Raw genomic sequence first — 23,302 nt, 5'->3', positions numbered from 1 at the left:
CGAGACTGTCCGGCCAAAATCCTCACGGCCGGGGCAGCACCACGCAACCACGGCTATCTCGCAATGGACTTTGTTTGATGGAAATTAAAATTAAAAAGAAAACCTTCCTGGAAAGCACTCACTCTGCACACAATGCACTGAATGTCGTGTCTGTCAGCCCACAGTCCCCACACACAGCTGGCCACGACAGGCCAAGGAAACAAAACATCCTCCCTTTGGGAAAACAATCTGCTTTGGAACAACACGGGCACTGGAAGCGATAAGTTTTCCCTTTCTCTGATATTCAGAGAATGCCAATCTGAAACCTTGGGGAAGAATCGTGCCTTCCTTTTCTCTGTGAAATCTGGCACCACAGCACCGCGGTCCTGCTCACCCCTGACGCCCTCACCGTCCCGGCACCCGATAAATTTTCCCTTTCTCTGATATTCAGAGAATGCCAATCTGAAACCTTGGGGAAGAATCGTGCCTTCCTTTTCTCTGTGAAATGTGGCACCACAGCACCGCGGTCCTGCGCACCCCTGACGCCCTCACCGTCCCGGCACCCGATAAATTTTCCCTTTCTCTGCTATTCAGACAATGCCAATCTCTGAAACCCTGAGGAAGAATCGTGCCTTCCTTTTCTCTGTGAAATGTGGCACCACAGCACCGTGGTCCTGCTCACCCCTGTCGCCCTCACCGTCCTCGCACCCGCTGCCCGGGCCCAGCCGCCCCTCAGGAGCCCGCGGCCTCTGCCACCACCCCGTCAATCCCTGCTGTCTCGGCTACCGCGGTTCCGCTCCCGCCCCTACGAACCCGCCTCAGCAGCATTTCTGAGGCCGGAAAGAGCAGCTGCAAACGGTTGGACAAGCGCCAAGGTGTTCCCGGCATAGCCGCCAGGTTCGGGTGCCTGCCGAACAACCGCCCGGCTCCTCTTCCAGCCCCACAGGTGCCCTTCTCCACCCCCGACACAACCCGGCGATGGGTGAAGTCTCGTCTGTGTCTGTCCCTGCTGCTCCTGGACCTGTACCAAGAATGACCGTGGCGGCTCCAAAGACGCTTGTGTAAGTCACCGTCCGGGAACCTTGCCAACTCCTTGCCTCCCTTCTTCTGCTTCTCCTGCCTCCCTTCCCCCTTCCTCCCTGCCTCTGTGCCCCCCTTCCCCCTGCCCTTCTTCCTCCCTTGCCCCGGTGTTCAGGTGCAAACAGCGCGCTCCGAGCTGCCCCCCGGCCCCGCGCCATGGCTGCTCCCGTCCTTTCCGGCGTTCCGCAGTTCTAGGACACGGAGCGCCCCAGCCTAAGCTACCCCGTGCTGGCTCGGCTCTGGCAGTGCCGTTCCTGCCCGCCGGGTCAGCAGTCACGAGCACCCAGCGGCTACACGCCGCGACTCAGCCACCGTCTGGCCCACCGCTCGCCATGGCCCCCCTCACACCAGAGCCCCGCCGCCCCCGGGGCCGCTCTCCCGCTCCTGCCAGAGCCGCCCGCCCCGGCCCTCTCCCCGCTCCCGGCGCGGCTGAGGCCGCACCAGCTCTTTTAGCTGAAATAGACCAAACCTTTCATCTTTTTCTTTGTTATATTCAACAGCCTTTCTCCCGTGTTTTGGGAAAGAATTTGGAGAGGGCTGTCTTTTTAACTGAGCTCCTTGAGAGTTTTCCTGAACAGCCGGAGCTGGGGTTATGAGGGGCCAGGGCGCAGGGCAGGACGGGGGCTGAGGGAAAAACATGTCGCCAGCCTCGGTTCTCTCGAAGGCGAGATGTAGGCGGGTCTGCTGCCAGGACCGCCCGGTGGACATACCGGCAAGGGCTTTCATCAGCCTTCCCCGTCCCTACTGCTTTGCGCGAGAGGGAGCTGGGAGGAGCATTTCATTTTAAGATGATGCCGGCGGAGTAGGGTAGGCGATAGGCCGGAGTGGAACCCTGGGTGGGGGGGGAACCCTGAGGAGAGCCCTGGCGCGGTCGGGGGGCAGACAGATTCCCCGCGGGGGAGGGGGCTGGGGTCCGGGCGGGCGGATGCCGGAGGAAAGTAGCCGAGCATGCCAGTCATGCCGTCGACTGTAGATCTCGTCGCTTGCAGGCGACTTTGAGAAGAGCAGCATGGTGGGGGGGGGGGGAGCTCTGGGGGAAAGCCCTGAGGGGAGCCCTGGCGGGAGCCCGGGGGCAGTCGGGGGGCCTGTGGGGGGAGCCCTGAGGGGAGCCCTGGCGCGGTCGGGGGGCAGACAGATTTACCGCCGGGGACGGGGCTGGGGTCCGGGCGGGCTGATGCCGGAGGAAAACAGCCGAGCACGCCAGTCATCCCTTTGCATGGCCCTGCGCTTTTCCCTTTACTGTATTTTGTCCAAGTTTACTAAACTTTTAAAATTTTGGAAGCGGGTGTAGTTTCTCACTGAGGGTTTGCGGATCTCGTCGCTTGCAGGCGACTTTGAGAAGAGAAGCGTGGTGGGGGGGGCACCGAGGGGAGGCCTGAGGGGGAGCCCTGAGGGGAGCCCTGGCGCTGTCGGGGGGCAGACAGACAAGATTTACCTCCGGGGACGGGGCTGGGGTCCGAGCGGGCATCGGGGCTGGTGGATGCGGGAGGAAAGTAGCTGAGCGCGCCAGTCGTCCCTTTGCATGAACCTGCTCATTTCTCTTATTCAGCCCTTTGCTGTGTTTTGTCAAAGTTTACTAAACTTTTAAAATTTTGGAAGCGGGTGTAGTTTCTCATTGAGGGTTTATGGATCTCGTCGCTTGCAGGCAACTAGGACAAGACCATCGTAGGAGGCGAGACCGCTGCCGAGACGACTCCGGCTGGTGCAAGGTGAGAGAACCGAGGAGAAGCCCACCCAAACCCGCAGCCAGCCCCTCTCCATCCCCCGAGCCCCTCTCGCCGCCCCAGCTTTTCCTACAATACCCGAATTCCCTCAGCAAGGACATCTCGGGGTGAAATTCTGGGGGGACCTCACTGTGGCCTTGCAGGATCTGAAGGAGCTTCAGGGAAAATGGAAGAATTTTCCCAAAGGATGAGTGCCCAGAAAAATGAGGAAGGGGGACAGGGGGGGAGAATTGTTCCCTGTGAGGGTCCCATGTAATTCCATGCATTCCCCATTCCTGGGAATGTCCAAGGCCAGGCTGGACAGAGCTTGGAGCAACCTGGCATGGTAAGAGAAATTCCAGAGGCATGACGTCATTCTCTGGGCTCCACTCTCCAGGCTGCTCCCCATGGAGCACCTGAGCCATTTGTCACACACAGCCACGGTGACACTCCTTCTCCCAGCAGCCACCCTTATCTTTCCTTGGGAACGGGGTTGGGGTCTGTTTTTAAACACCTCGAGTTTCCTACTTTTTCCTTGAAAACAGAATGGGTTTTTTTTTTTTTTAAGCCTCAAATTTCTGTGTGAGTGTGAATTGCCCCTCCTTGATGCTCCATTTTTACCACAAACTGCATCTAAAGCCACCTCCCCTCCACCCAGGCACTGAAAAACCACCCAGGCCCTTTTCTTCTTCCTCTTCGTGGTGCTCATTTTTTGGGTGCTGGTGCCCCAAATTCTCTCCATTTCCAGACATCATGGGTGTGTTTTGGATCCATCTCACCACCCTCGTGCTCCTCCTGCAAACCAGTGAGTGCCAGTTGCTCCTTGTCCCCTGGGAAGGAGATTTTGGGGTGGTTTGGGGGTTTTTTAGGGGTCAGGGGAGAGCGGGGATGGCTGGAAGCACCAGAGCGGCTCCACGTGGTGGATTTGTGCCAAGTTTTGGCATCCAGGGCTGATAGAGGGCTGGTTTCCCTCCCTTCTGTCCCTCCCTCCCTCCCTTCTGTCTGTCAGTCCCATCCCGTCCCTCCCTGTCCAACTGCTGCCCAGGAGCTCCTGACAGAGGTTTTTCCAAGGATTCACCGTCCCGGGAATGACCAAGGCCAGGATGGAGCCACCTGGGATTCTGGAAGGTTCCAGGAGGTGAAAAGGGATCATTTTAAGTCCCCTTCCCAACCCAAACCTCTCCAGAATTCCAGGATTCTCCTCCAAGGAGCAGCTCCAGGAGTTCCCTGTCCTGCTTGGGTCCCTGAGCTGGGATTTTGGTGTTCAGAGTGAACCTTTCCGACCTTTCCAAGCCCTCTCCAACTTTCTCCCTCCCATTTTCACCTCCAGGCTCTGTCCCTGTGCCCCTTGTCCCTTGGCAAGGAGCCCATGGGGGGTTTGGGGTGGATTTGGGGACCCCCCAGGAGGGTGGGGACGACCATACCAAAAACCTGCTTGGTTTTTGTTGTGATGCAGGATTCGGAGAAAGGTAAAGCAGGTTCAAAACTTCAGAAGGGTGTAAAGAAAAATTTATTAACAGTAACTAAAAGATAAAAGAATCAGAACAAAACTTTTAGAGCACTTCCCCTCTTTAACCCCACTGTTTACAATCTTTTCTTTCCCACTAGAATGTAAAGAGGCAAAACCCAAAATTTCCACTCAGTTTTCTGCCTCTAGAACTGTCTTTCTTCATTTCACTTAGGAAGAGAAATCCCTCTTGTTAATGTTATGGGGACTTGTCCACAAGAAAACCTCGTGGCTCTCCATGAAGAGCAGGCACCCAGGGAAATCTGTAATTGTGAAAGCCCTGGCATTTTCTAGAAGGTTTTCCCACTGTTGTGTTCATGGGCCATGTCACCTTATGGGGCACTGTCTAAAAGATGAGCTGCTCAAAGGCAAATATTTTCATTGTCTATCTCTGAAATCATCTTCTTCCCAGGAGCACAAGATCTTCAGCACTCTTCTCTCCTTCTCTGTTCAAACTTCTCCTGGGATCCCAGCTGCTTTAACACCTGCTTGCTTTGCCATGGAGGCCTTTGCTCAATATCTGCAATTTGAATGTTTTCTCCTCCCTATTCTTTCATGAGTTGTAGGGAAAAAAAGAGACTTTCTCCATAGCTTACCTTTAGTTTGAGGCTGAAATCCTCTTGTATCTCCTCTCACCCCTCCCATCTGGGACTTGATTCTTTAAACTGACCTCAGTGTTCTTCTGGGTTCCTCTGCATTGCCTGTTCTTTATTCCTTTCTCTCACTCCAAGGAGGATTGAAGCACTGAAAGAGTTAATATCTCACCAGGGGGCTGCAGGTGGTCCCTGGTGAGGTGGTGCCAGGCTTGGCACCTTGCTGGAGCTGGAGCTGGGGGGGGTTGATGGTTTCTCCTCTTCCCTGCCTGATGTGGTTTGTTGTTTAGATGGCCTCTGCTCTCCCTGTGAGAAACATTCACTCTCCTGAGAAAAGAAGTTTAATAAAGGACAGTAGAGGACAAGGACCATAGAGCAAAGGTTTTTATGGCCACTCAGCCAAGGGCATGCTGTTGTCTTCAGGGATACCCTTTAAATACCTTTTAATTACATCACTCTGTTGATATCCATATCCATACATCCATAAATTAGTTTACATTTTCCAGGATCTGTTTCATGTGGCCCCTCCTTGGGTCTCCCTTTTGAAAGCATGCATTTTCTTGGTTGTGGTTTTAATCCATTTTTATCCCCTCCAGTTTTTGGTCCCTGGCCTACATTGCCTTCAGATGGTGAGTGCTGATGTTGGCACATCTGTACAGGTATCCTCAAGCTGTGCATTGGCTGTTATCCCACCCAAGCAGGCATTTTAACACAAGCACCCTTACATCAGCTATTTCACTGAGCTTAATTCACAACAGAAATAAAATCTGCATGTTTATAACAACGTTCCATCAACATCACACAAAGAAACCCATTTTAACATTTGCAAAAAGCCAATATTATAATCTACAACATCCCCATAGTTGCCCCTGGACAGCCTGGGTTGCCTGGGACAGAGAGGGAAAGCACAAGGTTTGTACCCAAAACCATCTAGGGTAGTACTGCTGCTGTAGGTTATGGGAGCTGCCAAAAAGCTGCTCCTGCAGAGGGCACAGCTTTGTAATATCACCTGTCTTGAAAAACAAATAGTTAAAAGAAGTATCCTGCCCTACTGAGTAAGGATGTGCCCTTTTGGAGAGGGGCCAGGCATGCCAGAAGAAAATGGCCGGGCACGAAAAGTCGTTCATTGCCATGACTCTGCATTTTCCCTTGCTCAGTTCTTTGCTGTGTTTGATCAAAGTTTTCCAAACCATTAAAATTTTGAAAATGAGCGTGGATCTCGTCACTTGCAGGCACGTCCAAGTTGAGCAGCGTAGGAGGCGAGACCACCGAGGCAGCTCTGGCTGACATGAGGTGAGAGAACCGAGGAGAACCCCCCAAACCCGCAGCCAGGCCCTCTCCATCCCCTCTGCTGCAGCGAGCCCACAGTTCCAAAGTTCCTTTTTCTGTGGCCACAGGGGGTGCTCAGCCTGGAGCAGCCGTGCTGGAGCTGCCCCGTGCACCCCTGGCAGTGCCCAGGGCCAGGCTGGGCAGGGCTGGAGCTCCCTGGGCTGGTGGGAGCTGTGGGGATTTTAGGGGAGAGGAATGAGAGGAGTTTTGGGTCTCTCCCAACCAGGAGCTCCCTGTCCTGCTCAGTGACCCTCCCATCCCCAACTCCTCGTTCTCCTTTCCCTCTCAGATCCCCCCTGAGCTTTGTCCTTGGCACAAAGCTGGGGAGGGCTCAGCCTGGGGGTGGCCTCGTGCTCTTCTTTCACCCAGGGACCCTTCCATGAGCCCCCCATGAGCCTTCAAACATCCCCAGCCCTGATGGGCTTCATCCTCTGGTTTCTGCCACTTCATCCCACCTTTATCCCACTTTGGACCCATCTTGATCCCACCTCCAACCCACCTTTATCCCTTTTTCGACTGCCCTCCACCCTGCCTCCATCCCAAATTCTCTCCCCACTTTCTCTCCCCTGCCAGTGACGTTGTGGTGGTGAACGGGATCGAGGGCAGCTCCGTGACCTTCCCCATCAACAGCACAGGTGCAAAGGCAGCGCTCTTGAGTGATGAAAAAAATGTAAAATATGGCATAGTGACTGTGGAATTTGGGGTTCATCCTCGTGTCACTGTCCATGGACACAAATTGAAGGACCGTGTTGCTGTGTCCGAGGACGGCCGTGCGCTCATCATCTCCCAGCTGAGGTTGGAGGATGCCAGGACCTACTACTTCAAAATCAACGGAAAAACATCCACCTTCATCCTGCGGGTGTTCAGTAGGTGCTGTTAGTGCTGTTTGGGGGGGTTTCACACTGAAAGAGAGGTTTGTGACAGCCCTGTGTCCCCAGGGGAGCTGGCAGAGCCCACGGTGACCCACGAGGCCCAGAACTGCTCGGATGGGAGCTGCAGCTCCTCCCTGCACTGCTCCGTGCCCGGTGATGGCTTTGGGGAAATCTCCTACACCTGGAGGGTGGGGAATCAGCTCTTGGCTGAGGGCCCCGTGCTGCCGGTGAATGAATCACTCTTGGATAAGCTGGAGCTGCTGACATGCAGAGTGCAGAACCCTGTCAGCAGCAGGAGTGTCACTGTCACCAACCCCGGGGTGCTCTGTGCAGGTGAGAGCTGGGGACAGGTGGGGGAGAGGTGGGGTGGGCTGATCCCCATCCCCTGAGAGCAGGAAAAGCTGGGATTTGGGGTTGGGATGGGCAGATCCCCATCCCCTGAGAGCAGGAAAAGCTGGGATTTGGGCTTGGGCTGATCCCCATCCCCTGAGAAGCACGAAAAGCTGGGATTTGGGGTTGGGATGGGCTGATCCCCATCCCCTGAGAGCAGGAAAAGCTGGGATTTGGGGTTGGGATGGGCTGATCCCCATCCCCTGAGAGCAGGAAAAGCTGGGATTTGGGGTTGGGATGGGCTGATCCCACTCTCCAGGCTCTGGCTCTCCCCGGGATGCAGAGGGAAGCTCTGACCCGTGTCCCTGTTCTACCCCCACACCAGCAAACACCACGCACCCTCCCAGCTCAGGTAAGCTGCCATCCCCTCTCCATGTCCAGCTGCATTCTGGAGTGTCCCCAAGTGTCCCCCGGTGTCCAGGGCAGCTTTTCCATGCCCAGCCAAGAAGGGGGATTGAGGAGCCTGAGCCCAGCACCCTCCAGCTCCTCCCAAAATCCCTTTCCTGGGAATGTCCAGGCTCTTCCCAGAGGTGCCAGGGAGGGGACAAGGAGTGGTGGCCACAAACCCAACCCCCAGAATTTCCACCCCAAACCCACCTGGCCGTGTACCTGTGTCCCCTGCTCTGGGTGACACCGTCCTGGCAGTGCTGGGGGATCTCCAGAGTTCCTTTCTGACCCGAGAACTGGGAGATTTGGGGATTTAGGGATTTGGGAATTTGGGGATTCTCCTGCTGCTGCCTTTGCCAAGCTGCTCATCCTCGTCCAGTGCTGCCTCTGCCCTGGCTTGGAGTGAGATCCCCTGGATTGAGAGATCAGGGTGGGATTTGAGGTCAAATTCCCTCTGCCCCAATGCCCAGAGGAAGCAGATTTATTTGGGGTTGTTGTGCCTGGATCTTCTCTTTTCAGGTTCTGACTCCAGCAGCTCAGTTTGGATCGTGGTCATAGCTGTGCTTGGAGCTCTTGTGCTTGTTTTGGTGCTGATTTTCATGTACTGCTATAAATCCAGAGGGTAGAGTGGAAAACCATCCCTGGAGCCCTGGGGAGCAGGAGGTGGGACCTGGGAGGGGCAGCAGAGCCAGGATGGGGCTGATTTGAGGTTGATTTGGGCAGATTTGGGGCCGATTCGAGGTTGATTTTAGTTCTCCTGACTCTGTCCCATCTCCCCTCGTGGTTTAACCGATTGTTGAGTTTTTAGCTGGGGAAGAGCTCTGGGTTTTTAGCTGGGGAAGAGCTCGGGGGCTGTGGGGTGGAGCCAATGCTCTGATGAGGTGAGAGCAGCCAAACCTGGCTAGATTTGCAGATTGACACCGCTGAGAGGAGCTGAGCTCTGTGGGAAAAGCAGATTTTTTATAACCCAACAAAGCCCAAGAAAAGCTCTCTCTGGGAGCAGCACCAGGAGTGGCCTCGTGGCCAGCACTGCCAGCTGCTGCCATCTCAGCGTGGGCTTTGCCCAGCTGCTTTTAGCCAGGTGTGCTGCAGGTAGAAGGGCAAAAACAACCACATCAAGTTGGTTTTTTTATCTTTTTAGTCAAGCTCTGCTTGAAGGGAAGGTGCAGGAGCAGCGCTGGACACAGGATTGCCAGTGACAATCAGGATGAGGAGTGTGATGGAGAGCCTGGAGCAGATCAACCCTTGGGTGCTACACACCACCACCAGAACTTTCCATTGATAAACTTGAGAACAAGCGAAGCTACAAACACTAATTCTCTCCCAGATCAGGTAAAAACACATGAAGAAAACAACATGGGACACTGAGGTCAGAAAGAGTCGAATTCTAGGTGGGAGGGGATTGAGGAGATGCGTTTATCTTGGGCTGAAATGCTTTTGTGAGGTGAAGAAATATTTGATTTATCAGATTTTTTCCCCTCTAATTCATGGAGCATTCTAACCACAGCCACGAGCAGAAGCATCAGGATTGAAATAAGCAGTAGCTGTGACCCAATGAGAAGTTTGAAAAGTGAAAAACCTTGTCCTCTGATCCCAGAGACGGATTAAAAGAACTTTTATTTTTATGCTAGAATAGCTCATCCTTAAAAACACACCCCAATAAGTGACAGGGCCCCTGAACACAGCAGAGGGAAGGCTGGAATGATGGGAGGCACTTCACACTTGCAGATTTCCAGGCAGCCACAAGGGAACTGTGCCTTGAAACTGGACAGAAACACTAATTTTGGGTGGTTTTGGTTCACTAATTTGAGATTTCTCAATTAATGCACTGAAATTGTGTCATGGGTTTAGTGGTGACTCTCTGATTTCAGAAGGCTGACTAAAATAATCCATTAAATTATTTTATATGACACTAATCTGTATTATTAACACTGTACACTAGCTAAAAAACCCATGAGCAGAGAGTCAGGACACAGCTTTGATTTAATTCAACCCCAACTTTGATTTAATTCAACCCCAACTTTGATTTCATTCAATCCCAACTCTGATTTAATTCAATCCCAACTTTGATTTAATTCAACCCCAACTTTGATTTAATTCAATCCCAACTTTGATTTAATTCAATCCCAACTCTGATTTAATTCAACCCCACCTTTGATTTAATTCAACCCCACCTTTGATTTAATTCAACCCCACCTTTGATTTAATTCAACCCCACCTTTGATTTAATTCAACCCCAACTTTGATTTAATTCAACCCCACCTTTGATTTAATTCAACCCCACCTTTGATTTAATTCAACCCCACCTTTGATTTAATTCAACCCCACCTTTGATTTAATTCAACCCCAACTCTGATTTAATTCAATCCCAACTTTGATTTAATTCAGTCCCAACTTTGATTTAATTCAATCCCATCACCAGAGTCCAATTAACAAATCCCTCTTGCTAAACAATCTCCATAACATTCCACATGTGCCAAACCACGAGTAGAGACAAGAATTGTTTTCTCTTTTTCTCTCTGAGCTTTCTCACTGCCTTCCTCAGGAAAAATGCTGGGAGGGAGAATTGTGCCTCTCTCTGTTCACTGGAATGAAATTCCCTTTTTTCTTGTGGTGAGGTAGGGTTAGGTTTGAGCAGAGCAGGCTCAAAACTTGCAAACAGTATTAAGAAAAAAATTTATTTATTTTAATTTATTTTTTTTTAATTTATTTTTCTATTTATTTAACGATAACTTAAGGAACACTCACAATTCAAGGGAAACCTTCAGAACATTCCTCTTCCCTCTACAACTTTTCTTGTCCTACTGACAATCCGCAGTGACAAAACCCAACATTTCAGTTTGCTACCTCTGGAATTATCTTCATTTCCCTGTGGAGACTTTTCCCCAAAAAAAAACATTTCTCCGTGCCTCCCTCCCATTTTCCACCAGCTGTGTCCATGGGCCAGGCCAATTTATGAAGTACTGCCTGAAAAATGAGCTTTTCAACAGCAAAGATTCTCTTTATCCTCAGGATTTCAGCCTAAAATTAAAGATATCTCCTCACCCCTCCCAACTTCCCCTTCCCTGACCTCAGTGTCTTCATCTTGCTCCTCTCCACGCCGGATTTTGTTCTTTTTTCCCTGACTGAGAGAGTTAATTCCTCACCTGGTGCTTGGCAGCTGCTTTACGGACAAACAGCTGAAGAACAAACTGATAAAATTGGAGTTTGGGCATAGGAAGGAAAAAGAGAAGGAAAAAGGAAAAAGGGAAGGAAAAAGAGAAGGAAAAAGGAAAAAGGGAAGGAAAAAGAGAAGGAAAAAGGAAAAGAGAAGGAAAAAGGGAAGGAAAAAGGGAAGGAAAAAGGGAAGGAAAAGGGAAGGAAAAAGGGAAGGAAAAGGGAAGGAAAAAGGGAAGGAAAAAGGAAAAAGGGAAGGATAAAAGGGAAGGAAGAAGGGAAGGAAAAAGGGAAGGAAAAAGGGAAGGAAAAAGGGAAGGAAAAAGGAAAAAGGGAAGGAAAAGAGAAGGAAAAAGGGAAGGAAAAGGGAAGGAAAAAGGGAAGGAAAAAGGGAAGGAAAAGGGAGGAAAAAAGGGAAGGAAAAAAGGGAAGGAAAAGGAAAAGGGAAGGAACAAGGGAAGGAAGAAGGGAAGGAAAAGAGAAGGAAAAAGAGAAGGATAAAGGGAAGGATAAAGGGAAGGAAAAAGGGAAGGATAAAGGGAACGCCATCAGCACAAAAACTGATGGTACAGGGACAGGAAATGTGCCTTACTGGACAGCAATAAAATAATTTAGATTTGTTCCTGACTGAACAGCAGTGAAATATTTTAAACACTTGACATTTCAGGTTTTGACTTTATTTTTTTGAACAGTAAAAAATTACAGTAAAATGGAATAAGATTTTGCATTCTGAATGCAACGTGCTGTTTTGATATCAATATTTTTTTAGGGGTAAAAAAGAACAATTTTTGTCATGAAGGATGTATTAATTCTTTTTTAAAACCTGGAACCATTTGTAATAACAAAGGAGGTTCTGTTACTTTCTAAACCTCTAAAACGATTTGTTATAATAAAGAAATGTTATTTTTGTCTTTGATCAGGTGTGTGTGTGTCCATCTCATCTGTGTCAGCCCAGGGCCTGCAGATGCTCACCTGAGCAGCTGGGCTGGGGAGGGCCAGGCTCAGCTAAGCCAGACTCAGCTAAACCAGACTCAGCTAAGCCAGACTCAGCTAAGCCAGACTCAGCTAAGCCAGACTCAGCTAAGCCAGACTCAGCTAAACCAGACTCAGCTAAGCCAGACTCAGCTAAGCCAGACTCAGCTAAGCCAGACTCAGCTGAGCCAGACTCAGCTGAGCCAGACTCAGCTAAACCAGACTCAGCTAAGCCAGACTCAGCTAAGCCAGACTCAGCTAAGCCAGACTCAGCTGAGCCAGACTCAGCTGAGCCAGACTCAGCTGAGCCAGACTCAGCTGAGCCAGACTCAGCTAAACCAGACTCAGCTAAACCAGACTCAGCTAAACCAGACTCAGCAAAACCAGACTCAGCTGAGCCAGACTTAGCTAAACCAGACTCAGCTAAACCAGACTCAGCTAAGCCAGACTCAGCTAAGCCAGACTCAGCTAAGCCAGACTCAGCTAAGCCAGACTCAGCTAAGCCAGACTCAGCTGAGCCAGACTCAGCTAAACCAGACTCAGCTAAGCCAGACTCAGCTAAGCCAGACTCAGCTAAACCAGACTCAGCTAAGCCAGACTCAGCTAAGCCAGACTCAGCTAAGCCAGACTCAGCTAAACCAGACTCAGCTAAGCCAGACTCAGCAAAGCCAGACTCAGCTAAGCCAGACTCAGCTAAGCCAGACTCAGTAGCTAAACCAGACTCAGCTAAACCAGACTCAGTAGCTAAACCAGACTCAGCTAAACCAGACTCAGTAGCTAAACCAGACTCAGCTAAACCAGACTCAGTAGCTAAGCCAGACTCAGCAAAGCCAGACTCAGCTAAACCAGACTCAGCTAAACCAGACTCAGTAGCTAAACCAGACTCAGCTAAACCAGACTCAGCAAAGCCAGACTCAGCTAAACCAGACTCAGCAGCTAAACCAGACTCAGCTAAGCCAGACTCAGCTAAACCAGACTCAGTAACTAAACCAGACTCAGTAGCTAAACCAGACTCAGCTAAACCAGACTCAGCTGAGCCAGACTCAGCTAAACCAGACTCAGCTAAGCCAGACTCAGTAGCTAAACCAGACTCAACTAAACCAGACTCAGCAGCTAAACCAGACTCAGCTAAACCAGACTCAGCAAAGCCAGACTCAGCTAAACCAGACTCAGCTAAACCAGACTCAGCTAAGCCAGACTCAGCTAAACCAGACTCAGTAACTAAACCAGACTCAGTAGCTAAACCAGACTCAGCTAAACCAGACTCAGCTAAACCAGACTCAGCTAAACCAGACTCAGTAGCTAAACCAGACTCAGCTAAACCAGACTCAGTAGCTAAACCAGACTCAGCTGAGCCAGACTCAGCAAAGCCAGACTCAGCAGCAGCACCCACAGGGGCTGGCAGCTTTCCCTTCTCCTCCCCCGCTGGTCACAGATGAGCCCCGATGGTGGCAGAGTCCTGGCTGAGCTGGCCCAGCTTAGGCTGCTCCTGGAGCCTGGCTGATCCCAGCTTGCCCCGGGTTTAGCAGCAGCCAGATGGCAGAAATTGTAGCCACAGCCCAGCCCTGCCTGGCCCTGCAGCCTCCCCTCCTCTGCCTGGGAGCTGGAGGGGCACTGTTGGTGCTCCATGGCAGGGGCCACCCAGCCCAGCCCCGTTACCTCTTTGCCAACCAAAAAAAAAAGAGATTTCCTGTGATTTTGTGGGGTTTTTTTACATGGGTGTTCCCAGAGGTGCATCAGCTTTGGCTTAGCATCACTTCAGTGAGTGCCTGCCATGCAAAACCACCACAGTTATGGAGAGGTCTCCATGGCATGGCAAAGACTCCTCTCCCCAAGAGAGCTGAAGAAAGGCAATTTTTAGTTGATAAACTCACTGAAAGCCCCAGGTTTTGTCTCTTCACGTTATCAGTGATTAAGAAAATAGGGTGTGGGAGAGGGATAAGCATTCCAAAGGTTTATTCTGATTTTCCTTTTTTTTTTTTTTTTTGACTCAGTGAATAAAGATTTTTTTATACCCTTCTAAGTTTTGAGCCCTTTAAAGGGATTCCCTCCGCGCGCGGTACGCCGGGATCTGTAGTTCAGCAGGCCGCGCCAACCGCAGGGTGTGCTGGTGTTTGGACTACAACTCCCAGCGGTCTGTGCGGGCGCTAAGCAGGGAGTGCTGGGAAATGGAGACAGCGGGTTACGAGTTACTGGGGGGTGAGGGAGGTTGGCACTACAAATCCCAGAGAGCAGCGCGGGGGAAGGGGCGTGGCCGATGGGAGGGGCGTGGTCTGCGCTGTGAGGGGAATGGGGCGGACGAGGACGGAGGGGCTCAGAAATGGGGGCGGCTCTGGGGGGTACAGCGGGGTCACCCCCTCCCCAAGCCTGGGAACAGAGCAGACACCCCCCACACCCAAAATCAGGGGGTACCAGGCTCCCCCAGGCCATCTATCCTGGGGGGTGAACGGGGGTCACTGCGACACACACCCCAAACTCCGTCCCACCCTCCCCAGGCACAGGCAGCAATTTGGGGTTCGGTTCTTTATTTGCTTCATCCAACACCCCCAAATCCGGGGGAGTCTGTAAGGGCACTTGTGGTTATGGGGTGGGGGGACACTCACCCCCTGCCGGGGTCCTGAGGGGGGGTCACAGCACCGATCCCTTGTGCAGATGGGGAAACTGAGGCACAGCGCTGAGAGAGGCACTTTGGCACTTTGGAAAAGGGGGTGCAGGGTGGGACAGGAATTCCAGGAGCGAGAATGGGGGATCCCAGGCCGGGATTGAGAAAGAGAACAGTCTAGACAGGGAAACTGAGGCACAGAGCTGGGAGAGGCACTTTGGCCCTTCGGAAAGGAGGACACGGGGAGGGTGCACGAATCCCACGGGACCCTCCGAGCCCGGGGCCCGGATCCCGGCCCGGCCGTTCTCATCCCTTGACGAAGAGGATGGCGCTGACCAACGCGAATCCAGCGAGGATCAGGATGACCTTGGGGATGCGATTCCGTGGCACCCCCAATTCCTGGGGCAGAATCTCCAGGAAGGTGACGAAGAGGAAGGTGCCGGCCGCCAGCCCCTCCAGCACGGCCCGGCACAGCCGCTGCCGAGGCCCCGCGCCCGCCGCCAGCGCCGTGCCCACCCCGACGCCCAGCGGGGACATCAGGGCCAACAGCACCAGGCACGAGGCCACGGCGGGCGGGCGAAGGCGGCTCCGCAGCAGCTCCAGCGAGAGGCCGAAGGCCACGGCGCCCTTGTGCAGCAGCAGCGCCAGCAGCACCCGCAGCGCCGCCGCATCGCCTTCGCGCAGCCCCAGCGCCAGCCCCTCCAGCACCGCGTGCAGCGCCAGCGCCAGCGCCAGCGCCCCGGCCCGCAGCGCCCCGGGAGCGCCGGGCACCGCCGAGCCCACCGGGACACCGGGGCCGCCGCCGGGAGCAGTGGCCTGGATGGAGGAACCGTTGGGCAGCAGCGCCCGCGACTCCTCGGGAGGCTCGGCCAGCTCGCGCTGAGCCAGCGTCGCCTGCTCCAGCACCAGCACCAGGAAGAAGCCCATGGCCAGGATGAACTCGGGCAGGGGGAACTGCAGCTGTGGGAAGGAGACAGTCATGCCAAGGGGAAGCTGCGGGCACAGGGGGATCTGTCCGTGCATCGTGTGTGTCACCATTCTGGGGGATGTTGTCACCATTCCGACTGGAACCCGGCTGGCCCTGCTGTCCCTTCTCTGTTGTCCCAGCTGCCCTGTTCTTCCCCATCCTCAATGTCCTCGGTGTCCCATTCTCACTGTCTCCCCTCTGTCCTTGTCCCTTTCTCACTGTCCCCCTGGCACTGTCCTTGTCTCATTCTCAGTCTCCCCTCTCCTTGTCCCACTCTCACTGTCCATCCCCACTGTCCATCCTCCATCCTTGTCCCTTTCTCACTGTCCCCCCTGCACTGTCCCCATCCCAGCCACCCCCGCCCCACCTTTCCCGATGCCACAGGGGGACTGGGTCACCCGTGGGGACAGGGCCAGGTCCCTGGGGGTCTCACCGTGATGCGCAGCCCCTCCAGGGCCGCGGCGATGCTGCCCAGGTAGTCAGGCAGGAGGTCCAGCAGGAAGGTGCCCATGAAAACCCCGCCCGAGAAGCAGCTCACCAGGCTGAGCACGGGGCTGCGGGGGTCTGTGGGGGAAATTGGGGGGCTGAGACCCCACGAGACCTCCCCCCCTCAGCCCAGGCCCCTTGGGGACAGCCCTGCGGTGGGGACAGCCCCGAGGTGGGGACAGCCCCCACCCAGCCTGTTCCAGACCCTCGGACACCCCCAGACTCCCCAGGACCCCCGGGAACCCCCCAAACTCCACGAGCCCCCAGACTCCCCCAGACACCCACGACCCCCCCTCCACCTCAGACACCCCCAACTCCACAATCCCCTCAGGGATCCCCCACACCCCCAAAACCCCTCAGACCCCCTCAAACCCCTGAGTCCTCCACTCCCTGAACCCCCCGAACCCCCACCAGACCCCCCATTCCCGGTACCGGGGGGCTGTCGGAAGCACCAGAGCGGTGCGAGGCCGCAGGCGAGGGGCAGCAGCAGCAGCAGCACCAGCGACCCCAACTTCACCCCCAGCCCGGGCGGGGGCTGCGAGGCCACCCCGGGGCTCCAGGCCAGCGAGGCCCCGAGCCCGGTGTCCCCGATCCCGGTGTCCATCGTGCTCCCGGAGCTCAGCGCCCGCCGCCGGGGAAGCTCCGAGCCGCGCTGCGCATCCCCGGGAAGCGGGGCTGGAACGGGACGGGCCGGTCAGAGCCGCCCGCCGGCCCCGGTGACTCATCCGGCACCGAACCCCCTCCCCCCGCCCGGGGGCCCCGGGACACGGACAGGGCGGCGGGGAGGGACCGGAATGGGAACAAGGACCGGGACAGGAATCAGGGACCGGGATGGGGAACTTGGGCATCACAGACAGCGTTAGAGGTCAAGGACCGCGACCGGGGATCACGACCGCCATCGGGATCAAGGACCGGGAGTGGGACCACGATCAAGAACCGGGATTGCGAACCGGGACCGAGCGGGAATCGGGAAATAACGACCGGGAGCGGGAGTCAGGGATGGGTTTTTCCGGGATTGGGATCGGAATAGGGGACAAGGACAGGTCTGGGGGCCGGGGCCGAGGACGGGACCCCCGCTCCCCCCGCCGCCCCGCACTCACCGCCCGCCGCATCCCAACGGCGTCCCGGGAACTCCGGGGGGCGGCGGTGCAGCCAGTCCAGCCAATAGCAGCGCGGAATCCCCTGTGGCGTCACTGATTGACGTGCGGCACAGCCAATAGAAAGCGAGCGGAGCCCGCGCGGCCCCGCGGCCTCGGGAGCGCGCACGTGTCCGCTCGGCCGGGCGGGGCAGGGAATCCTCCGGTTACCGGGAGGATCTCCCCGTTCCTGCACTCCCGAACCCCGTTACCGGGGGCATTCCCCGTTCCTCCACCCGAACTCCGTTACCGAGGGCGGGTTGTGGCACCGGCTCCGGTACAGAGCCACCGGCGGCCGCAACGGAGCCGCCCCAGGCCCGGCCCCGTTCCCGGTTCCCCCGCGAGATCCTCCGGGACGCGGTACCGGTGCAGCCGCAACCCCCCCACCCCGCTGCCCCCGGTGCCCCGGTAGGGCGGCCGGAGCCCCGAGCCCCGCGGGGGGAGGGATGATCCCGGCCCTTCCCGGCACGGGGCGGGACTTGGCCGCATTCCCCGGGATCCCGGAGATCCTGGTGCCCTGCGCCGGCACCGGGCAGAGGCGGCGGCACCACCGGGGACCGGGAGATCCCGAGGAGGGCGCGCAGGGGGTTCATCCCCGGGGGTCGGGGCGCAAAGGATCCCGCGGGGGATCCCCAGGGACCCCCAATGGAGGCACCGGAGCTCCCGGAGCCGGACGGGCTCTTCCCGGATCCCGCCTCGCTCCCGGTGCCGGTACTGGGTTTCCAGACCTTGACGCTCCCGGAGGATGATGTGAGTGGAGGCAGAAGAGGCGCGAGTGGGTAGGACCCCCACGGGGACACCGGGATGTCGCGGGGGTCCCGTCACGCGTCCCCCGGGCCGGTATCCCCGCAGGGCAGCGGAGCCGAGGAGCTGCTGGGGCTGACGGTGAACCCCGACATCGCCTGCGGCCTCGGCACCAGCCCGGAGTCCCCCCCGGTGCTGCTAGAGGTGGTCTGCGACCTCAGCACGCCCCTGGACCCCTCGATGTTCTCCGCGATCCAGCTGGCCCCTCACCCCGACCCCCAGCCCACGGTGAGTCCCTGCACGCCCAGTTCGCCCCAGTCCTCCCAGTCCATCCCTGTCCCGCAGCTCCGGCTGACGGAGGAGGAGAAGCGGCTGCTGGCACAGGAGGGGGTGACCCTGCCCGGGGCCCTGCCCCTCACCCAGGTGAGTGCGGGGGGGACACGGGGGGTCGGGGGTGCCCGAGGGGGGGACAGGAGTGACCCCTCCGTGCCCCAGGCCGAGGAGCGGCTCCTAAAAAAGGTGCGGAGGAAGATCCGGAACAAGCAGTCGGCGCAGGACAGCCGGCGGAGGAAGAAGGAATACCTGGACGAGCTGGAGAGCAGGTGGGCTGGCGTTGCCGTTATCCCGACCTTCCGGTTATCCCGGCACGCCCCGGTGTGTCCCCATCCCGGTTATTGTCCCTGTTTCTGTCAGGGCGGCCGCGTGCTCTGCCCTGAACCAGGAGCTGCGGAAAAAGGTCCAGGAGCTGGAGACGAGCAACGGGTGAGCACGGGAGGCACCGGGAGGGGCACGGAGCCGGGATGGGGCACCGGGAGGGGCACGGAGCTGACCCCCCTTCCCGCAGGTCTCTCCTGCGGCAGCTCCAGGCGCTGATCAAGGAAACGTCCACCAAGCCCGCGCAGACCGGCACCTGTGTCCTGGTACGGCCCTCCGGGACCCTCCCGGTACCATCCCGGCCCCGCTCCGGTGCTCACGGCTCCCACCCCTCCCGCAGATCCTGTTCCTGTCCCTGGGGCTGATCCTGCTCCCCAGCTCCAGCCCGTTCCGCCGCGGCGGCAGCCGGGACGGCCTCGTACCCACCGGAGGTAACGGGAGCACCGGGAGGGGGGCGGGCACAGCCCCTCCCGCCCCAGCGGCCCCATGGCTGTCCCCGTTCCCGCAGTGATCTCCAGGAACATCCTGACGCGGCGGGAACCGGGAGAGGCCGCGGAATCCCCGTTCCCCCGGTGGATGTCGGGGCCAGAGCCGGGATCGGGAGTGGAGGACGGAGCCAGGGAGGGGCCTGGGGATGGAATTCCTGCCCCCCGGAGGAATCCAGGCACCAATTCCTCCAGGCAGGACACGGGGACAGGGACACGGGGACATGGGGATGAGATGTGATGGGGGGACCTCAGGGTGGGGGAACGTTCCAGAATAAACCCGAACTCTGTTTGCACACCATGGAATGTCGGGGGACCCACAAAGGCCAAATGTTCCAGTGCTGCTCCAGTCACAGGGATCAGGATTTATTCCACATTCCACTCCTGGGGAGGGTTCCTGAGGAACCAGGGATCCTCCCAAGAAACAACCACAGCATCACTCCAGGAACGATGACCAGGATTTATTCCACATCCCCTCCTGGAGGATGATCCCAGAGCAGATCCCAGCGCTGGGGGGCACGGGCATTCCCCCCAAGGGACGAACCCAGGGATTTGTTCCACATCCTGCTCCAGGGGATGCCCTGGATGCCCTCCCAGGGCAGATCCCAGCAGGACTCCAGGTCCGGGCAGCAAGTCTGGAGCTGCCTCTCCTCCCACCGCTCCGGGCGAGCGGAATTCCCGGCTCCAAGCCCTCGGGAGCCTCGGGCTAAATGGACTCGATCTGTTTGCGGACCTTCTCCAGCGCCCGCCGGTCCAGCACGCGCTGCCGCAGCACCACCAGCGCCGCCGCCGCCGCCGCCACGCCCAGAGCGGAGCCCACGAAGCGCCAGAACCGCTGCGCCTCCAGCGCGGCCGAGCGGCAGCTGCGGAGCACGGCCCGGGGGGAGGATGGATGCCCAATCCCCCGGGAATTCCCGGCCCCAATCCCCGGGAATTCCGCGGAGCACAACCCAGGGGAATGAATGCCCCAACACCTGGGAATTCCCAGCCTGATCCCCCCTGGAATTCTTAGCTCCAATCCCACAGGAGCTCCCAACGCCCATCCCCTTGGAATTCCCAGCCTCGATCCCTGGGGAATTCCCAGGTCAATCTCACAGGAATTCCCAGCCCCGATCCTCATTAATTCCCAGCACCGATCACTCCCAGCCCCGATCCACCGGGAATTTCCAGTCCCGATCCCCGTTAATTCCCAGCCCCGATCCCCGCCGGTCCCACCTCTTGTACTCATCCCGGTGGGACGAGGCGCAGTTGATCTTCTCGATGAAGCCGGTGGGGCCGCACGCCGGGATCGTTTTCTGCCAGCGGCGGCACGGAGGGCTCGGTCAGGGAGAGACCCCCGGGGCAACGGGGGGACCCCGACCCCCGCGGCCGCCCTGGGGACCCGCACTCACCATCTCGAAGCCGGAGCACCGCGTGCACTCCTGGGCAACCACGAACTGCTCCACTCGCCAGCACGGCGTGGCCACCGCGGGGCTCGCTGCGGTGCGGAGGGGATCGCGTTACGGGGGAACCGGACGGGAGCGCCCCGGTACCGGACAGAGCCCCGGACCCGGACCGAGACCCCGCTACCGGACAGAGCCCTCCGTCTCGAGCCTCCCAGCCCCGAATCTATCCCGGTCTGAGCCCCCGGGACCGATGCGACATCCCCGGACACCGGACCGAGCCCCCGGGACGGGACCGGACCGAGCCCCTCGGGACCGTCCCAAACGCCAGGCTGGCCCTGCTCACCGGGCCGCTCCTCGCTCGCCGCCACCGCCGCCGCCGCCGCCGGGCTGTGGGCACAGAGGAGCTGCCGTGAGGGCCCCGCACCGGGCCCGTGCCTCCCACCCCCCCGGTCTCCCCCGGTTCCCGCTCACCGCAGCCCGCTCAGCACCGCCAGCAGCACCGTGAGGCCGCCGGGCCCCATCGGGGCGGCGGGATCCGCCGGAAAGCCCCCGGAACCCCCGCGATGCTCCGGAACTACCGGACCCGGCCCCGCCGCGACCGCGGCGCGGCCATGTTGGAAGTGTCGGGGGGGGGGGGGGGCCGGAATAGGAAGGGCGGGGCCTGGCAGCGGCGCTGGGCTCAGCCAATGGGAGAGAGGGGCGTGGCTCAAAGGCCACAAAGGGGCGTGACCTGACCATAACGGGCATGAATTGATTTAATTAGGGGCGTGGTTTCAATTTAAATTATGGGAGTGGATATGCGGCCGAGTGGGGCGGGGCTCAGAGTGGGCGTGGCATTAAACCAAGTTTGGTGTTGTGGGCGTGGCTTGGGTGCGGCTTCGCCGCCGCTCGTCCCGGTCCCGGTCCCGTCCCGGTCCCGATCCCGATCCCGGTATCGATGTCCTTCCCGTCTTCGAGCCCGGTCCCGATCGCTATCCCGGTCCCTGTCCCGGTCCCGACCGCGATCCCGACCCCGTTCCGCCCCTCCAAACCCCCGTCAAAGAGACTCCGGAGCCGGGACAAGGCACAGCGGGGCTTTATGGCACAAGGAGAGAGGGGGGCAGCCCCAAATCCCCCCAGATTCCCCCCCAGATCCCTCCGGAGAGGCGCCCGCGCTGCCCCGGGGGTCTCGGGGAGCTCCCGAGCCCCTACCCCAGGGAGCATCTCCCGCCGGCCTTCCGGGGGGGGCCGGGCTCCAGCAGGGCCCTGCTGCTGCTGCCGGGGGGCTGCGGAGAGAGGGGGGTGGTCAGAGGGGGTGCGGGGGGTCCCTGGGGTGCCCCCCACCCCCCAAATCCCGGCCCCACTCACGGCTTTGCGGGAGGATTTGTGCAGGATGTCCCGCGCCAGCGTGCGGAAGGCCTGGGGGGACAGGGGCTGCTCAGAGCGGGGGGCAGTGCTTGGAGACCCCCCCGGGAGGAGGGAGGGACCCCCTGTCCCGGCAAAGCTGGGGGTGCAGCCACAGGGACCCCCCCCTCACCTCCTCCACGTTCTCGCTGGACTTGGCGCTGGTCTCGAAGAAGCGAATCCCGTGTTCCTTGGCCAGCTGAGGCACCACGACCCCCCTGTGATCCCCACCAAGCCCCTCCCACCCCCTGGGACCCCCCCCAATCCCACTAACCCCCCCCTCCCAACCCTCCCGTGAACCCCCAGTTCCCACGGAGACCCCACAGACTCCTCCAGCGTGTCCCCAGAACCCCCCAGCCCCAGAGCCACCTCCAGACCCCCCACCCCACAGAGCCCCCAATCCCAGCCCCAGGGACCCCCCCAGCACCCCGCTTCCCTCCCAGCCCCCTCCCCGAGCCTCCTCCCACCTTCTCGGCCGCGTCCCGCTGCACTTTCCTCCTCCCCTCCATGTCGCACTTGTTGCCCAGGAGGAGCCGCTCCACCCCGGCCGAGGCGTTCTGGGGAGAGGGGAGGGAAACACGGGCAGGACCCCCGAGACCCCCGCCCGATCTCCCCCTCCCCACCGGAATCCCCCCACCCACCTCCTTGATGCTTTTCATCCAGTTCTGGATGTTCTCGAAGGATTTCTCGTCCGTGATGTCGTACACCAGGACGATGCCCTGGGGGAGATCGGGGGTCAGGTGGGGGTCCGGACCCCCTGCCCGCGGTTTTGGGGTGGGGTCCTCGCCCCCAGAGCCCCCCCCCCCCCCTCCCAGGGCTGCAGCCCCCTCCCCGTACCACGGCTCCGCGGTAATAGGCCGTGGTGATGGTTTTGAAGCGCTCCTGTCCCGCCGTGTCCCTGCGGAAACGGGGCGGGTTTGGGGATTTTGGGGGAATTTTTGGGGGGAATTTGGGGGTCTCCTACCCTCCCTGAGCACCCCCCATCCCCGACTCACCAGACCTGCAGCTTGATCTTCTTGCCATCGATGTCCACAGTGCGGATCTTGAAGTCGATGCCTGGGGGAAAGGGAGGGGGGCACTGGGAGCTGGGGAGGGGGACGGGTCCCCTCCCAGTGCTCCCAGTTCTCCCAGTGCTCCCAGTGCCGCCATGCCGGCGCCCAGCAACCATCTGGCTCCCCGGGAAAGGGGGGGCAAAATCCGGGAGGGGAATCCCGGGGCATTCCGGGTGGAGGTTCCCGGGAAGAACGCGGTAGGGTCCCGGTGGGGGGTTCTGGTGAGTTCCAGGGTGGGGGTCCCGGGGATTTTGGGGTGGGGGTTCTTGCTGAGTGCCAGGGTCCCGGTGAGTCCCGGGATGGGGGTCCCGGTGGGGTCCCGGGACTGAGGAATCTGGGAGAGGTCCCGGGGGATTTCAGAGGGGGGAATCCCGGTGAATCCCGGGATGGGGGATCCGAGAGGGGTCCCAGGATTGGAGTCCCAGAGAATCCCGGTGGGT

The 23,302-nt window shown here is 58.3% G+C and overlaps 6 protein-coding genes across 8 annotated transcripts in view; 3 read left to right on the top strand and 3 right to left on the bottom strand.

Annotated features, from left to right (window-relative positions):
• The window catches only part of PRUNE1 (prune exopolyphosphatase 1), a 27,597-nt gene that overhangs the window by 607 nt on the left and 3,688 nt on the right, over positions 1–23,302 (top strand). The gene's annotated exons all lie outside the window — the stretch shown is intronic.
• On the top strand, positions 958–13,472 carry LOC127060733 (germ cell nuclear acidic protein-like). The gene is made up of 9 exons (XM_050984823.1): positions 958–1,040; positions 2,705–2,768; positions 4,219–4,231; positions 6,095–6,155; positions 6,765–7,057; positions 7,130–7,396; positions 11,996–12,678; positions 12,784–13,299; positions 13,404–13,472. Exons 1-9 carry the CDS (start codon positions 958–960, stop codon positions 13,470–13,472), a joined length of 2,049 nt encoding a protein of 682 aa, XP_050840780.1.
• Positions 14,477–17,191, bottom strand: SLC39A1 (solute carrier family 39 member 1). The gene is made up of 4 exons (XM_050984527.1): positions 17,124–17,191; positions 16,456–16,698; positions 15,971–16,101; positions 14,477–15,530 (listed from the first exon to the last, which is right to left on the bottom strand). Exons 2-4 carry the CDS (start codon positions 16,625–16,627, stop codon positions 14,877–14,879), a joined length of 957 nt encoding a protein of 318 aa, XP_050840484.1. The 5' UTR covers positions 16,628–16,698; positions 17,124–17,191; the 3' UTR covers positions 14,477–14,876.
• On the top strand, positions 17,569–19,343 carry CREB3L4 (cAMP responsive element binding protein 3 like 4). Its single transcript, XM_050984524.1, has 7 exons — positions 17,569–17,909; positions 18,012–18,326; positions 18,399–18,505; positions 18,597–18,665; positions 18,748–18,823; positions 18,898–18,988; positions 19,066–19,343. The coding sequence occupies exons 1-7, from the start codon at positions 17,805–17,807 to the stop codon at positions 19,281–19,283; spliced, it is 981 nt and encodes a 326-aa protein (XP_050840481.1). The 5' UTR covers positions 17,569–17,804; the 3' UTR covers positions 19,284–19,343.
• Positions 19,483–21,048, bottom strand: JTB (jumping translocation breakpoint). Its single transcript, XM_050984604.1, has 5 exons — positions 20,899–21,048; positions 20,771–20,814; positions 20,434–20,519; positions 20,258–20,337; positions 19,483–19,905 (listed from the first exon to the last, which is right to left on the bottom strand). The coding sequence occupies exons 1-5, from the start codon at positions 20,946–20,948 to the stop codon at positions 19,749–19,751; spliced, it is 417 nt and encodes a 138-aa protein (XP_050840561.1). The 5' UTR covers positions 20,949–21,048; the 3' UTR covers positions 19,483–19,748.
• On the bottom strand, positions 21,225–23,056 carry LOC127060635 (ras-related protein Rab-13-like). Of its 3 annotated transcripts, none has more exons than XM_050984534.1 (7): positions 22,806–22,993; positions 22,648–22,708; positions 22,452–22,529; positions 22,278–22,367; positions 21,944–21,971; positions 21,775–21,825; positions 21,225–21,692 (listed from the first exon to the last, which is right to left on the bottom strand). In XM_050984534.1, the coding sequence occupies exons 1-7, from the start codon at positions 22,976–22,978 to the stop codon at positions 21,247–21,249; spliced, it is 927 nt and encodes a 308-aa protein (XP_050840491.1). In that variant the 5' UTR covers positions 22,979–22,993; the 3' UTR covers positions 21,225–21,246. The 3 variants fall into 3 exon arrangements, with proteins under 3 accessions (XP_050840491.1, XP_050840492.1, XP_050840493.1); XM_050984536.1 differs by having other exon boundaries at positions 21,487–21,692; positions 21,944–22,009; XM_050984535.1 differs by lacking the exon at positions 22,648–22,708 and having other exon boundaries at positions 22,806–23,056.

This window comes from Serinus canaria, chromosome 25 (assembly GCF_022539315.1).
Source record: "Serinus canaria isolate serCan28SL12 chromosome 25, serCan2020, whole genome shotgun sequence".
NCBI lineage: Eukaryota > Metazoa > Chordata > Aves > Passeriformes > Fringillidae > Serinus > Serinus canaria.
Note: the sequence above shows the minus strand (reverse complement) of the source record. Positions and strands in the feature narration are given on the sequence as shown.